This window comes from Rhamphochromis longiceps, linkage group LG3 (assembly GCF_057381845.1).
Source record: "Rhamphochromis longiceps isolate RC_006_pf linkage group LG3, R_longiceps_female_GT1.1, whole genome shotgun sequence".
NCBI lineage: Eukaryota > Metazoa > Chordata > Actinopteri > Cichliformes > Cichlidae > Rhamphochromis > Rhamphochromis longiceps.
This window is the reverse complement of record NC_140559.1, coordinates 14,675,816-14,693,341: the sequence shown is the minus strand read 5'-3', so window position 1 is coordinate 14,693,341 and position 17,526 is coordinate 14,675,816. Positions and strand designations below refer to the sequence as shown.

The window sequence follows — 17,526 nt, the reverse complement described above, 5'->3', positions numbered from 1 at the left end:
AAGACGTGGTTTGCGATACATGTGGCAAGAAAGTGAGGTGTTGAGGCAACACCACAAATTTGTCAAACACCTCAGAGTAAATCATATCACAGAATATGACCAGCGTATGTTGAGGCGACAGGTGCAGGCAGGCAAGGTGTTCAAATAGCACAACTTCAGGTTCTTTATTTCTATATGATGAACTCTGCATTATTAAGTGATAAGAACAAGTAATCTGATGTCCTGTAATCATTATGAAACTATAATTTGAGATACAATAAATAAAATAAGTTTTTGTACAAAGTATCGGTATCGGATCAGTATCGTCGATACCAGCCTGAATATTACTTGGTATCGGATCGGAAAGGAAATCAGTGGTGTAGGAGCCATATGAGTTGTTCCTTTTTGACTAAATGGGTTGGTTTAAATGGACTCACTGTATTGGTGCACGGGTGTGGGGCGTGTCTCATGGGTGTGGTGGATGATAAATGTGTTTGCACTCACCTAGTGATGGCCAAATGAAGCTTTCTGAAGCTTGTATTGAAAAACGGTTCATTACTCGAAGCTTTTCAACGCAGTTCTCTCTGGTGACATCTGGTGGCCAAAAATATGAAGAGCAGCTTGAATCCACAAAATAAAACCAACCGCTTCATTATGATTGCCCACTCCACAGAGTGGAGTTCTGTCTGATATTGGGCCTCCGTTGTGTTGCTTTGAACGTGTATTTTTTGGTGGTTAAGAAAATGTGTTTTATTTGTTTAATAAATAGTTTTGACCAGTAAACTCTCCTTGTTTAAATATGCACCATGGTGTGGTCTTTCTTTGCTTGTGACTTCTTGATGTTAGTAAATACAATAATTGAAAAATACCACGTTACATATAATATACATATAATAATGTACAACACATTATGGAATATGCTTCTGCTGTTAGGTCCCGCCTCCATGCAGGTATGCAATTAATCGCCAGAGGGGTGTATTTATAAATAATATTATATTAAGAAAATTTTCCCAGACATATTTTTGACCTGGGGGTAGAATTGATTGTGAAATGGAAAGGGAAAATGCTTATGAACTTGCAAATTAAAAACATGATGCATTGACGGTAACCCTTTTTCATTTTTATTTAAAAAGAGAATTTGTTCCAGTGTGCGATGGCCGAACCTGTTCCTTTTCGTGGAGATAATTTCTCCTGCCTTAAGGGAAATCCCTTCACATGGCACAGAGGAGGCTGGAGCGCACAGAAACTGGTAGAGATGCAGTTATGCAGTCTACCTGGGCCTCACAAACTATCAGCTAAAGAGAATAAAGAAATTCAATTGCTGCACATTTGGCAGACTAACATTTTCAGATTAATTAAACAATAAAATATATATTTTTACAACATTGCATGTAAAGAGTCAAGTGGAAGTTTTTCTAAAGTTATTTAATGATATTTATATTATGGAAGCAGATGTTTGACATTTTACCTTTTTCCCGTTTTCAGATATACACTCAACAAAAATATAAACGCAACACCTTTGTTACTGCTCCCATTTCCCATGGGATGGACGTAGAGACCTAAAATTCATTCCAGATACACAATATAACCATCCCTCCCAAACAGTGGTCACAAATCAGTCCAAATGTGTGGTAGTGGGCACATCTGCCATATTGAGATAATACATCCCACCTCACAGGTGTGCCACATCAGGATGCTGATCTGACATCATGAGTAGTGCACAGGTGTACCTCAGACTGCCCACAACAAAGGGTTAATAACGCTCACCTTCACTCCATTTTCAGAGTGAAACAATCACTTGTGTTAAAATCTGAACATGCCCATGGTGTTGATTCAAAATGTGCTCTGAATGGCGTTCAGTTCTGTGTCTCCATGTTGGGTGATTGCTTAGTATTAGTACATGTGTACACAAAGGGTTGTAATGCATGTTTGTGTCTGTGTCTGAAATAAAGCATCAGTCCAGTTTGAGTTCTTCTTGTTTGTGTGTGTTTTTTATTTCAAGCAGCAGGAATAAAAAAAAAAAGTAAAAATGTTAATGAAGTATTCATGTGTGAGACAGTATGCTGACAGTACTTTGTTCAGCTTTTACATTTTACCAGTCCTGGCCTCACAGCTTCTGCTTTTATTGAACCATAAGGGTTCCTTTTAAACTCTTTGCAGTGTGACTATTTTTGTATGCAAGCTCTTCTTCAGCTTTCTATTTTGGCATCTCACTAATCTGCCGCACTCTTCATCACCTCTGTTCTGGTTATAAGAAGAATCTTTAGATATTTAACACATTATGCATCTACTGAATTTCTACTTTGAACCAACCAGTTATTAAACCAATATCAGATTACAGAAAAGCAAATAATAAATGCACTCTTTCACATCACAAAAGCTAAATAATAATCAAAGTCACCACTGAACAGCCAATATTTAATGCAGCTGTAGATGTGCACAGACAGTTTCCTGCTGCAGTTTATTTTAATTGGATTCTGTCACAGTCTCACAGTGAGTCATAGTCATGCCACTTTCACTTTTAATTCATGTTTTCCTTTACATTTTGCAGTATTTTATTTTTACAGTACTTTAGTGATCACTCTCCATTTACATGTTTTTTGTGATTGTGGTGTATTTGTTTCATACTAGTCAGAGATTATTTTGTAGTGTCTTCAAATGTCCAATAGATGTCACGAAAACTCCCCGAATATGGAACATGAAGTAGATTAACCTCTCTCGTCGTCTTTATGGCATGCTCTAAATACACATACATGCATAAAAAAGCATTCACTCACCCATTCAGATCATTAAATTTAGGTGTTCCATCTCTCTCATGGTCACAAGTATATAATGTCAGCACCTAGCCATGCAGACTGCTTCGACAAAGATCTGTGAAAGAATGGCTCGCTTTCAGGAGCTCCTTTCATGTCAGCGTGGTGTCGTGCCAGGATGCCACGTGCGCAACGAGTCCGGCCACGGTCCGTTAGGGTCATGGATGAGAAAGTCCGGTGTGGAAGAATTTGACTGGACTGCACAGAGTTCTGAGCTGACATTATTTCTTATGGATTAACTGTTGTTGTTGTTTTTGTTTTGTTTTTTACAGTCAGTATTATTAAACTTAAGAGACGTGGTCAATTATTGATTATATTATTAATAATGATTATATTGATCCTAATGATTAATACATTCATATAATTTCATGTCTACAGCATCAAAGGTCTGTGATGATTTCTTAATAATGTCGTTATGAATTTGTTTGTGGAATCGGCTTAGATGAGAAAGTGGATCTGTGAAAAAGTGTTAGAGGTGTGTGGTGTCTGCCAGCAGTGTCTGCTGCTCCTCTTCTCGCCTCACCCAGGCACTCCTCGTTTCCCCTTTCAAAAGGCTTCTTTTGTCTATTAATGAGGTGGTTAAACTAGCTAATCTCCACCTGATTTACCGGGTCTGCACCACACCCGCTAGTCGTTGAATCCAGCTCAGGCGTTGACGTTACTGTCGGCTGGACCTGCGGAGGGATTCTCAGCTGTGATGGGTTCTCATGATTAGAGTAGTTTGGTCAGAGACTGGAGAGTTTCAGGTGTGGCCTGTCATGATAACTGTGACAAAAAGATACCTGAATAAACCTGCATTTTAACAAACTATTACTTGAGATCGGGAAGCCCAGGGACGTATCTGCCTTCATGCATGAAGCTGAGCTGTGGATCAGCTTCATGCCTCACAGCCCTGTCAGACTTCAGCCTCACGCCGACACTTCCTGTCAAACCGAACCTAGCCTGCTGTCAGAGTCACAGCTGAAGGAAGAGCAGGAGTGTGTGGGAGCTGCTAACAGGACTTTGTGGTTTTTAAAGGAGGATGATGATGTTGCTGCTGCTGCTGCTCATTAATGGTAAGAACCTCTCTGAATAATGATGGACCGCGGACTCTTTAGCGACATACACACACGCACATGCAAGAAAATATCAATTTAATATCTTTACTGGTGAAAGAGTGAGGGACGGTCTGAGGAATGCTGGTGTCCCCTGCGTCGGGAGGGCTCACTGGGCTGTCCAAATCACGGACAAACAGTATCCCACATTCTTGATTTTTAGTTCACATACACTTATACTAACTTATTACTCTTGGAATTTTGGAGGTTTTAGCGCTTTATACAGTAAAGTTGCAGGAGGGTACAAATAAGTATCAGGCCTCGTTTTTTTAATAATCCCGTCCGATAACACGTGAGAAGAATAAATGTAGCATTTTCTGTTGTCACCAACAAACAGATCGATTATGTACCGACACTCATCTTTCACTTTTTCACTGAAGTAAACCTCACTACTTCCACGTCTAGTTGTTGGATTGGAGACGGAGTCAACTGAATCCGTTCTCCCTTCCGAGCGCGCTCCCGACTGGTGGTTATACCTACCTACCTTGGCACGACACATGGATTAGGACTGATACTGTGGATTATGTAGTGAAAGGTGACATTTGTGTCGAGGCTGCTGTGTGGCCAGGTGAGCCAGATGAACAGGTAAACGGTGAAATGGGCGTGTGGTGGATGTGGTTTTTCTTTCGATCTTTAAAAAAAAAAAAAAGTAAACGCTGGAAATATTAGAATAACCAACCAGTGCAAAATTAAAAAACACCAAGTTACATTTAACGACTGTTTAATGGACAAAACTGTTTAAACCTGTGGTTCTCAAACTTTTCACAATGAGTACCACCTCATAAAATATATGGCTCTTGAAGTACCACCATTATGACCGACATTAAAGTACAGTAGTATAGGCCTATTAACAGTTTACAGGAGACAATTTTATTTCTTATATGAACGTTATTTATTTTAACTGTCATGAACAGGATGTGACATAATGATAACAACTATACTGCATTAAAACATTCACAGCAGGTGGGATATCCAATCTTTAAGTCATGACCTGATGAAACCTGCTTCCAGGTCCAAACTACTGTGTTTATTAAGGCTGTGATCAGTCAGTGATCACTCTCTGGGTTTTAATCATCACTATTCATTTTAAAGCTCAATTTTTAAAACCTTACGATGTAACTACAGCCCAGCCCATGCAGCAGTATATTAATGACTAACCTTATATTGTGGATGGATTATCTCAGTTGTTCTCCTGACTGAAGTTTGGTCTGTGTACAACCTCCTGCCATGCGATTGCATTTGTCCCTAACCATCGGGAACCCTCACGTTAACTTTTATGGAGTGGAAAAAAGTTAGCGTTCATCCTCCAGCTTCACTGTGCCTTGCCAACTCCCCGCCTCTGACCTCAAAGGACCTCATAGACAGAAGACTGGCTACTAGGAGCTTCTTCATGCAGGCGATATTTCCGATGGCATCTCCCATGCCCCCACAATTCTCCCCGGGGCCTCAGACTCATTGATAGTGACTGGGATCACGGCACCGCGGAAAAGGGCTGTGTTTTTACGATCAGCGTTTTGTCCCCACAGCAAAACGCTGTCTGCTGCCTTGCAGTTTTAAGGTCCAAATTGGAGATTTCCCGTGTACCACCAGAGAGAGCCCAAGTACTACCAGTGGTACGCGTACCACAGTTTGAGAATGACTGGTTTAAAGAAGTGCATCTGAATCCATTGTAGGTAACAGAGACTTCATGAAGGCCCAGTACTCTAGTGAGACACTTTATATTGTTTTTGTTTGTCTTTTTTACTTTTATTTGTCAACATTCAGTACAGTTTGAATACAGTTCATCATTAATGCAGACTGGTTCAAACCAAATCAAATCAAAATTTATTTATATAGCACATATTAAAACAACAGTGTTGACCATAGTGCTTCACAGTCAGTAAAAACATGAGACAATTAAAACAAACAATAAAACAGGACAACAAACAATAGGTAACAACACAATAAGCTAGACCAGCCAACTAGAATCAAAGGCCAAAGTAAAAAGTTTTAAGATGTGATTTAAAAGACTGGATAGACTCGGCAGTACAAATATGAACAGGGAGGTTATTCCAGAGTCTAGGTGCTACGGATGCAAAGGCCCGGTCACCTCTCGACTTCATTCGAGACCTAGGTTGTGCTAGGAGCCTGTGATTGGATGATCTAAGTGCTCTGTTGGGATTGTATAAGTGGAGTAGTTCAGAGAGACAGCTGGGCGCTAAATTATTCAGAATTTTAAAAGTGAACAAAAGAATTTTAAAATCTATGCGATATTTAACAGGGAGCCAGTGTAATTTGGCTAAAATTGGAGTTATGTGTTCATAGATTCTCGTACCTGCTAAAAGACGCGCAGCTGCATTTTGAATTAACTGAAGCCGGTAAAGAGAAGAGTGTTGGAGGCCCGAGTAGAGGGAGTTATAGTAGTCCAATCTGGATGTGATAAATGTGTGGACAAGCTTTTCAAGGTCCTTTAAAGGAAGGAATGGCTTTGCTTTAGATATGTGACGCAACTGGCAAAAGCTGTTTTTTTACCACAGTGGAGACCTGTATCTCAAGTTTAAAAGAGCCATCCAGGAACACTCCAAGGTTTCTTACAGTGAGCGAGAGATGGCTAGCGAGAGGGCCTAGGGCATCAGCTAACTGGTCTAGCGGAGTGTGACTACCAAAGACTATGATTTCGGTCTTATTCTTGTTCAATGTAAGAAAATTATGTGATAACCAAATTTTAACTTCATGCAAACAGTTGAACAGATGCAAATGGTATTAATGAAAAGTTTCAGTCTGGTTTTAAACCTCGCCACAGCACAGAGACAGCCTTACTTAGAGTTTTTAATGATCTTCTTTTAACTGTTGACTCTGGATATTTCGTGGTTTTAGTTGACTTATCTGCTGCTTTTGACATGGTTAACCACAATATTCTTCTATCAAGATTGGAACATGTTGTTGGTCTCAAAGGTACGGTTTTAACTTGGTTTAAATCCTACCTCTCAGAGAGGTCGTTCTCTTTTGCCATGGGGCAACACTCCTCGGCTTCTGCCCCTATTTATTGTGGTGTGCCTCAAGGGTCTGTGCTCGGTCCTGCTCTTTTCTCTTTGTACATGTTGCCGTTGGGATTAATATTTAGAAAATACAACATCTCCTTTCACTGTTATGCTGATGATATCCAGATTTATTCACCTCTGAAATCTGATGTGTCTGCTTCGTTGCAACCTCTAAAAAGGCCTGATGTTGTTTTAGAACTACCTTTTCCAATATTTTGGAAATAAAAGGGAGTTTGGAGATCGGTCTGTAGTTAGTGAGACCATTAGGGTCAAGATTTTTCTTTTTTCATAATAGGTTGCACAACAGCATGCTTAAAGACAGACGGTACACAACCTGATGACAATGATGCATTCAGCAGAGATAAGATACTAGGACCAATAACATGTAAAGCTTCCTTAAAGAAATGAGAAGGAAGAATATCATGCGGGGAGCCAGAGATTTTGAGATGATCAATTATATCTTTTAAAGCAGAATAAGACACTGGCTCAAACTGTTGAAAGACAGTCAAGCATTCAGAGGCTGGAACTGGGTCTAAAACTGATGATGAATGAGATGGATGAGAAGCCCTTAGAGCTGAGATCTTTCCAGAAAAATATTTTAAGAAATTATCACAAAGAGCAGGGGAAGCATCCCTATAAGTGGTAGTGCAAGGGTTTATCACAGAGTTAAAAGTATTAAAAAGGGCTCGGGGGTTGTGGCTATTAGTCATAATAATGCTAGACCAGGGCCATAACAAGACAAAAAGGCAGATTTGGCAGCTTTAATGGACTTTTGATACTTAGATAAACAATTATGGAGGATGTCCAGAGAGACGTGGAGTTTGTCTTTCCTCCATTTTCTTTCAGCACGACGACATTCACGCCTAAGGGCGCGAGTAGTATCATTTAGCCAGGGTTGTGAGGATTTGGCACGTTTAATCCTCAGAGGTGCCACAGAGTTAAGAATGTCAGCGCATGTAGTATAAAAGAGGTTAGTAAACTCATCCGCTGATAAAACCCCATTACAGTTAGCATCAGAGAGGGGAGAGTCAAGGAAAGCATCAATGAAGTGGGCGATTGACTGGGAGTTAATCGTGCGCGTTTGCCGCACAGGACCATCACTGTTCAAATCCACTTCGCTCGCTATAGTATTAAACAAAACCAGGAAGTGATCAGAAATCCCAGAATCCTTTATGTCAATGATGCAAATATCCAGACCATAAGATAGTACCAAATCAAGTATATGACCTTTAGTGTGAGTTGGTTCACTTACCCATTGTGTGAGATTGAGGGTGCTAATAAGAGCAAGGAAATCCTAAGCTAGTGAACTGTCCTCACAGCAAACATGAATGTTGAAGTCACCAACAATTAGTATACGGTCATAACGTAGCACAAGGCTCCCCAGTAGATCAGCAAATTCTGGAAGAAAATCCTTGATAAGTTTCGGGGCGCGATACACCACAGCGCAGAGGATGGAGGGGACGCAGTTCACTTCCAGTAACTGCATCTCGAAACTGGGGTACAGAACAGGTGGCAACTGCCGACATCGAAGTTTGTCTTTAAAACCTGAAATTAGCCCTCCACCTCTTTCAGTGGTCCGGGGTGAGCTAATAAAAGTGTAGTCAGGTGGGAGCAGCTCCGAGAAGGGAAAAAGTTCACCGGGGCGAAGCCAAGTTTCCATCAGGAATAAGAAATCCAGTCCCAACGATAGAATAAGATCATTTAAAATAAAAGTCTTATTCGTCAACAGAGATGGGCAGTAACGCGTTACTTGTTACACGCTACTGTAATCTGATTACTTTTTAAAGTAACGAGTAAAGTAAGGGATTACTATCGCAAAACGGTAATTAGATTACCGTTACTTTCCTGTAGGAATGCTGCGTTACTAAAACCATGATTTTTTTTTTCTTTTTTCTTGCGAGAATGTCTCATGGCAATGACATAAGCGAGCGCGACGTTCGTGACAACAGCTGTGTGCAGATCAACAATGGATAATATATCGATTGTGGGAGAGAGTATGAGCGTGCAGCGTTTAAAGCGTGGAAGTACTGACCTTTGAGTTTGATTCCATAAAAAGTGAAAAAACATTAGTGTCCGTTGTGCGTGGGAAGAAAACTTCTTTTTACAGCGAAAAAAAACCCATAAACAAGCACCGAGTGCGCAACAACATAATGGGAAATTCACAGAGAAACTCGCGGATTCTTCCACTGACCGCTGCGGCACACCTGCACCAGGGTAAACCTCCGCCTACCCCACTCCTGCTTTACAGGTGAAAATAGAGCAACAGGACCGCTAGTCGTTGACTTTATTTATTTTCTGCTGTGTTTTACTTGCATCTATTTGAAAGAGTGAGTGTAAACACAAAAAAAAATATTTTATGTGCTGGAATGTGCAGAAAATAGGTTTAAATGTTAAACTAATTTCTTCAAGTCAGAGAATGTTGCATATAATTAAATTTTTGCTTGATGCATGAAGTTAAAAGATTAAAACTAATAAAACAAGTTTTAAAAAGAGACTTTTTCATTTTATTACATTTTGTATGATGGATTATGCAGAAAAGTAGAATTGGGCTGAAAGATCTATCGCTTTATCACCTCTTCAGGTTGTAAATTGTGTTTTTAAAAAGTAACTAAGTAATTAATTACTTTTGAAAATAAGTAATCAGTAAAGTAACAAGATTACTTATTTGGGGAAGTAATCAGTTACTGATTACTTTTTTCAAGTAACTTGACCAACACTGTTCGTTAATGACCTTGTATTTAGCAAGGCCAGAGTGGTCACACTGTTACTGGTAGGAGAACGCCGCACCAGGCGAAGGTTGCCAAGATTCGCACCTCCTCTGGAGGACCGCACCCAGCACCGAGCAGGTGGAAGATCAGCTGGGAGGTCCAGGTAACCATAAGGTACAACAGGGCGAATCAAGCGGTGACAGAATAGTCTGAAGTTAGCATGGTCCCAGAAGGCAGGAATAGATGACAAGATGTTTATAGAATAGCGATCATTTGTCGCAACATAGGACTTTAAAAAGGCCTTGATACAAACACGGATGCCGCCACGTTTACCCCGTCTCCGTGAACGTTTCCTTTGAGAGAAGGTAGATGGTAAGTGGCGGAGGTAATCAGGAAAGTCCTTTGAAAGCGAAGGAGGATTCACATATCTCCATTTAAAATCTTGTGGCTGGTAGTCCAATGGCCGGAGATTCAAAAGAGTTTGCCGATCATAGGCAAGTAACGTGGAGACATCAGGGCAGCAGGTAGAGAGAAGGACGACAAACAACAGCGGAGGAGACGGCTTGGCGTGAACACTGGCGCCATCTTGTTGTTCACAGTAAATAGAAAACCTTCTTTCCTCCATCGGGCTGCCACAAACGATTATTTTGATAGTCGACTAGTCACCGATTATTTTTACGATTAGTTGACTAATCAGATCATGCATCTATTGGATGTAAAACATACAGCTAATTGCACCAGCATGTCTTATATAACTATCATTAACTTACAGCTTGATGTGTTTAAGGTATGTGCTAATATAAAGACAAGATGATAGTTTATTAAACTTTTAATGAAATTTGTAGACTGTCTCTGTGGAGTTTAATAAACTCAGCCGTCTGCTTCTTGCTATCTAAAATATAACAGGACACTGGAGTACATTCTTGATTCTGTCACATTTTGGTTTAATCAGTTTTCTGTTTGACGTTTATTCAGCTTTGTGAAAACTATTACTTTAATCTCAGCCAATCTCAGACTATTAAATTAGTCGTTGATGTTTTTGATAGTCAATGTAATCGTGACTAGTCCACTATTGGTGGCAGCCTCAGTCCTCCAAGACATTTAAGAAATTTGAAGCTGCTTCAGGGTTTAAAGGCAGTCTTTGGAAAGTACAGTAAAGACCAGGAAGAAGCAAATTTTCCAACATTTACTCCAGACCCAGAAAAAAATAATTGATAATCACAAAAAAACTGAATGATTTTACCCTCCAGACCCCTGAAATGAACAACAAACCATGTTTTGGTTTGGGGGATTACATCCTGCACAGTTCTTAAACTTTGCGAGGTCTCACACAAGCAGTCAGTCAGTGTGTGAATGGGTGGATGACTGGATGTGTAAAGCGCTTTGGGGTCCTTAGGGACTAGTAAAGCGCTATACAAAATACAGTCTATTTACCATTTAACAGATTAATGTTTATATATATTTTTGACTTCACTGTCTAAATTAAATTGGATTGTCTCACTGTAAACTGTTCTCTCAGTTCCCTCAACATAAACATGGACTCTGAGACAAACCCACAGCATGCAGTTAATTTGTGTTTCTGTTTGTGTGTCCTCAGTTTCCCAGCATGCCCTAGCTGTGGTGGTGGAGGTAAATGAGGGGGCAGAGTCTGTCCTACTGCCCTGTGAGTTCACAGGTTTAATACCTCAGGATGACCCCACAGTGATGTGGATTCGCAGTGATCTTCATAACAAATCTGTCCACCTACAACGAGAAGGAGGAGATGATTTCACAGAACAAAACCAACGTTACAGCGGGCGCACATCTATGATGCCTCTGGCGACCAAAAACTTCAGCCTCACTCTGAGTAAACCACAACTGACTGACAGCGGCAACTACACCTGCTCCATCGTTGATGGAACAGAAGAAATGAGACTGAAAGATGTACAGCTGCAGGTCAAAGGTCAGCAACAAACCCAAATATGTGCTTACAGGTCAAAAGTCAGTACTATGGACAAAGGTCAGAGGTCAAATTTAAGGGAGTAGTTCTGATGCATCTTATGGCTGTAGTGCTGAGGAAAACTTCTAAGATGGTGTTCTTGTATCATCTGGACAGAGAAAAGAAGACAAGGAGACTATGGTGGAATGAGAAAGCACAAGAAGTATTCAAAGGAAGACATTAGCAAAGACAAACTGAGTAGGTCAGCTAGAGGAAGAAAGTAGGCAGGAGTAATGGGAGGCATACAGCAAAGAAAGAGGTGGCAAAGTCTTAGTTTTTTGTTTGTGAAGCTGGATAATAAGGAAAGAGAAAAAATAACTTGTATTGATTGGGTAGGCAAAAAGATTGAGATGAAAGGCATGATTAAAGTTTTTCTTGAGTGTTTCTTCTTCACTCACCTATTTTTACACTGCTTTGAAAGCCTGGTTCTGCCAGAGGTTGTATATTTGTTGGGGCTTTCTCTGTAGTTTTGTACGGTCTTTACTTTTGCTTTCCTACAGTAAGTCTCGTCTACTTTCCTAGACCAGACTTACTGTATGTTAATGTGTAAGCACCACATAGGATGTAACCCTCTAAAATAGCTGTAAAAACAGAAATGAATGCACAGTATTCTTCTTTTCAGTGGGCTGGTCACGATAATGGTTAAAGATGAGCAAAAGATTCTAGTTTGATTTAAGGAGGCAGACACTTTGACATGAATGTATACAACATTTTGTGATATTATTTCTTTGTGGTTAGCGTCACTTGCTCTAAATCTAAAGTGTTTACAAACAGCAGACGATGATCCTCTTACAGTTTTTCACCTTCTGCTATGCCAGTCGCATATGCAGTCTTACACGCCTCTCTGCAGCTTCTCTCCTCCTGTTATCCTCCAAAACCATATCTCCATAGAGACTGTCAGCTCCCAAACATACAAAAAACAAACTACCAGCAAAAAACAACTTAAACATAAAAATCACAAAGAAAGAACAATACAGTATCCACAGCTGAACCAAAGAGTAAAACAGTGAAATGTGGATTATTAAACATTTGGTCTCTCTCTTCCAAGTCTCTGTTAAAGCGCTATACAAATACAGGCCATTTACCATTTGTTAGTACATGACTTAATAATTAATCAATAATAATGACAATTCATTTGAAACTCTAACTCCTAACACTGTTTCCTGAAAACCCTATCTTGTCTGACCATTTCCAATTAATATTTACATTTACAATAATAAATTACACAGCAGTAAAAAGATCTGAAAAATCTGGCCTCAGATCAGAAGTACTTGACCCCGTGGTATAATCTCCAAACAGATAGCCTAAAGCAGATAATGCGTAATCTCGAGAGGAAATGGCGTGTCACAAATTTAGAAGATCATCATTTAGCCTGAACAAATAGTTTGTTGCTTTATAAGGAAGCTCTCCGTGAAGCTAGAACATCTTACTATTCATCACTGATTGAAGAAAATAAGAACAATATATGTATATCTGTGTATATTAATGTAGGGTCTAATTTTCGATATTGTGGCAAGTTCAGGAATCACACAGCAGGGACTTCACAATTAGATGCTGACTCTTTAGATGATCCTCTTACCCCATTGGCACACAAGGCTGAGCTCCTTTTTTTTTTTTTTTTTTAACACTGTGCTTCCAAGATGGTAAATAACCCTGCACATAACTTCACTCATGGTGTAACATCTCTTTTCCACCTTAACAACAGCTGTGCATTAAAACAATTCAGCAACATCTGCAGGAACAAAACTAAAAGAGTTGCATACCAATAACAAATATAGAAAACAAAATTTCCTTAAACTTAACAAGAAGTTTTCCAGAGTCATGATGGGAGATTATATTTTTAGGTTTTCGGCATGGTTATGTGTAAAGTGCCTTGAGGTGAATGTTGTGATTTGGTGCTATATAAATAACATGAAACTGATTGTTTTTATTTTTATAGAAATGTGTCAGAAGCTGTTTGTTTTTTAAAATTCTAATGAGAGATTTTAATGATCTGACACCAAAAATAGTCATTATGATCGCTCAGTAATTGGTAGCCAAAGCAATGTTTCATAGACTACAGTTTAGCTGACATTCAAAACAAAAGAGCCGGAGAATATTGTTATTATATGATTATATAATTATATGATTCAAGGATAGAGTTAGAAGTCAGGAATCTCAATGTAGGTCAGAGTTCATATTGTTATTTTCTTTGTTTCGCCACAGAACGGTTTCCATCCTGGGCCAAAGTTCTCCTTGTTCTCCTGGTTCTCCTGGTTCTTCTTGTGGTTTCTGGAGGTCTTTTATTTTATTTCCGACAGTATTTCATGTCAGGTGAGTGTCTCCTACTACACTACCCATAATGCCGATGGTTAGCAGGTGTCCTCTGGTGGCTCCTTGACTGCGGCTCACACAAACCTGTTCCAGAAGCTGAAAGAGTTGAGAGTTACAAACAGCTGATACAGAGAGCTGAAGAGAAACTTCCAGGTTTGTTCCAGAAGTCAGAAAACCTCCTTCAGACTCAGTCATTGATCAGTGAAACAGCTCCACAACATGACTTTACTAAACAGTCTGTGTGCTTCACTGCATTGATCTGACACAGAGGCTGCATGTGGACAAGCTGTTCTTCTTCTGTGGTGGTAAACAGCAGCTGACATGGAAACATGTGCTGACAGTAAATGTTGCAGCAGCTTCAGTAAATGTTCCTCCTTGAGTTGTGCTCAGTCATGTGGTGGAGAGCTTCAGATGTTCAGACACATGAGATCTTCATGGTTTCTGTGCTGATGTGTGTGAGACATGGCCGACTGTGGAGGCTCAGTCTGTCTGTGCTTCTGCTCTTCATCCAACATGTCTGCAGCACTTTACAGGACGCTGCAGACTAGTTACCAAAGAACGCGTCAGAAACACGTCAGGAACAAACTGTTTGTCTGAAATCCACTTTAATTTTTATTTGCCTATATTTGGCTTCTGAGATTATTTTTATGAAGTGACTTCTTAACTTGAATGGAATATTTTTCAGACCGTAATAATTTGGTTCATTTGTTGTGCTAACCTCTTAATAAACAATTAAAAGTTGAAATCCGTTTTTCTTCAGAAAGTTCATAATAACCATCCCGATGAACATTATCTCTGACTGGGCTTCTTGGGTTTGTTTAGCCACAATGACAGTGTGGAGATGTTTAACTTTCATCATAATATATCCCTCAGCTAACAGGGTTAGAATTTCACTTAAGCTTAACTTTTTACCTGAAAATCCTGGCTCTGTCACGCTTGTCACCACTATTGCGCTTCATACCAGTCGAACATGTTTTAACTACAAATATTTGATGTCATCCAGTCAAATAAATGGTGCTCAGTGCTGCTGATGTCTGTACAGCTCATGCAGTGATCTGTGTCCTCTCAGACCATCATATAGTGGTGGATTCAGGGGTGGAGTCTGTCCAGCTGCCTTTAAAAACCAAAGTTCACCTTCCTGAAGATGTTAAAGTGGTGTGGAGTAACTCTTACGACAAAAATGTCCACGTGCATGAGAACGGCTCTGCCCAGCCTGGAGAAATGGACGATGAATACAAGAACCGAACAAAGATGAAGAGAAAGTTACTGGAACCTGGAGACCTCAGTCTGACCCTGAAACAGCCCACAGATGGAGACAACTCCACCTACACCTGCACCGTCTACAGCAGGGAGGGAAACATCCTGCTGAAGAAGGACGTGGAGCTGAAAGTCAGAGGTCAGTGCTGTAGATACAGGTCAGAGGTCATACTAATGATGGTGGTTCAGTCTCAGTGGCTCCATCCAATAATGTTACAGTGTTAGCATGTCTGATGTTTGTGGCTGTTTTGGTTTTTATTTGATTTCCAGCCAAATGTAAAAGCTTCAGCAGATGAACTGTAGGAGCAAAGTTCATGTGTGAGACTTCATCTGAAAGGTAACATCTTCTAGTTTCTGAACATGTGTTTGTTTAGCATGTGGCTAAAACACAGGCTAAGCTAAGTCAGCTCAAATCTCAGTAAAAACCTTCTTTGGTCCTCATCTATAATCAGTCATATCTGAGTCACAATAACTAGAAGATGATTTCTAGCAGAAGTGTGAAAATCTCTACATCCTTTCTCCATGTTATCATCCAAAGCTGTGTGAAGTTTCAGAGCTCTGTAGCTAATAGAGACTTTTTTTCCCCCCGCCTGTCCTGTTTGTTTCATTTGCCATCAGAATTATTGTCTAAAGGCAAAGAAAGATGCCCAACGGATATACTTTACCAATTAAATTTTATGTGGAGTGAATAAATAAAAGTATATTTACGGTACAAACTCCAAAACGCGTACAAAAGACAACAGAAGTGCTCCAGGATGGTAGGGCACAGTATTGAGCTTTTGTTACCTTGTGGCTACACAAGCCAGGAAGTACCAATGACTGGATTTTGTGTGTGGTAGTAACAGGTAAATGAACATTTTTTTTAAAATTATTTGAATATATATGAGTGCTTGTGTATAAATACACAAACAATACACATATGCTTTCAATTGTGTTATTTAAGTGATCTAGGTAGCTCTGTTTTGGAAGTTCAGTTAACGCTAGAAATGTCTGTGAAGGTTCTCAGTCATCCAGGTCATCGTAGTCAAAGGAGCTTGCAAAGAAAAGCGTCTGGACTTCTTTAAGTTACTTGAAGACGTTTCACCTCTCATCCGAGAAGCTTCTTCAGTTCTAAGGTCAAATGGTGGAGAGTCCCAGATATAAACCTAGTGGGAGTATCCCCCCACAGAGGGACAAAAGGACCCCCTGATGATCCTCTAATCGCCTGAGACAAGGTGTGAAACTGGGTGTGGGCTCCAATCAGCCAGAGTTTCGGGTGAGCTCATTGTGAAACCTGGCCCCACCTTATCATGCGAATTCCTGAGGTCAGATGGCCCAGGATGTGAGTGGGCATTAAGGCGTCTGGGAAGGGATCTCAAAACTGGATTATAGATGGCAGAGAGTTGGTGTCGTAAACCCCCGCCTCTGTTCAAAGATGGTCGCTCACAGTGGACATAAATGGCTTCTTTCATTCCTCTTTCAAACCATCTGTCCTCTCTGTCCAAAATGTGAACATTGGCATCCTCGAAAGAGTGACCTTTGACCTTAAGATGCAGATGGACTGCTGAGTCTTGTCCTGTGGAGGTGGCTCTTCTATGTTGTGCCATGCGCTTGTGAAGTGTTTTGGCGTTTTGTCTTTCGGGTGAACCAGTTTGTGTCTGAGCGTGTTGCTGGGTCTGAAATACACTGGGATGTCATGCTTGGAGAAAACTCTCCTGAGTTTTTCTGATACACCGGCTACATAGGGGATGACAATGTTGTTGCGTCTGTCCTTCTTATCCTCCCTCGCTGGTGTCTGGTCTTCTTTTCTGTGCCTCTTTGCTGACTTTAAGAACGCCCATTTAGGATAGCGTTTTGAGTGCTTCCTTTACATGTGTGTGTTCCTTCTTTTTTCCTTCAGGCTTAGAGGGAACATGTTCTGCCCGGTGGTGTAGGGTCCTTTCTAATGCTAGAAATGTGTTTTGGAGTTTGTACGTGCTTTTTGGAGTTTGTACGTGCTTTGTCTCTAGGGGCCACCGTATATATTTATATATAAACATATATAAATAAAAACATTAGTAATTCTTTTTGTGCATAATTTTATATTATTGTTAATAACAAATAAATTAAAGCAACAAAACAACCTGAAGAGCCAGTTGGGAGCCGAAAGAGCCGGCTCTCCAAAAGGAGCCGGAAATCCCATCACTATTCAGAGTGTGCACTGACAAAAACGTGAAAGAATGAGGGATCCTCAACATTTGGACCATATACACTTACAATACAAGTATCTATCTATCAAGTATAGAGAGTTTAATGATTAAGAAGTATATACCGTTTTTAATGTTGGGGAAACCTGCAGTCAGCTGAGACTGAAGAAGTCACTTGGATGATTGACGAAACGTTTCT

The 17,526-nt window shown here is 40.2% G+C and overlaps 2 protein-coding genes across 7 annotated transcripts in view; one reads left to right on the top strand and one right to left on the bottom strand.

Moving 5' to 3' along the window:
• Positions 1-17,526, bottom strand: part of LOC146673023 (NACHT, LRR and PYD domains-containing protein 3-like) — a 505,210-nt gene that overhangs the window by 18,829 nt on the left and 468,855 nt on the right. The gene's annotated exons all lie outside the window — the stretch shown is intronic.
• Positions 3,814-17,526, top strand: part of LOC146673049 (butyrophilin-like protein 2) — a 31,937-nt gene continuing 18,224 nt past the window's right edge. The window contains exons 1-4 of one of the 6 annotated variants that reach the window (XM_085401458.1): positions 3,814-3,847; positions 11,212-11,556; positions 13,798-13,905; positions 14,975-15,301. In XM_085401458.1, coding sequence (XP_085257584.1) covers positions 3,814-3,847; positions 11,212-11,556; positions 13,798-13,905; positions 14,975-15,301 — 814 coding nt within the window. Of the gene's footprint in view, positions 3,848-11,174; positions 11,578-13,789; positions 13,906-14,974; positions 15,351-16,409; positions 16,429-17,526 lie in introns of those variants that run through there. The other 5 variants (XM_085401460.1, XM_085401457.1, XM_085401462.1 and 2 more) reach the window with 5 other exon arrangements.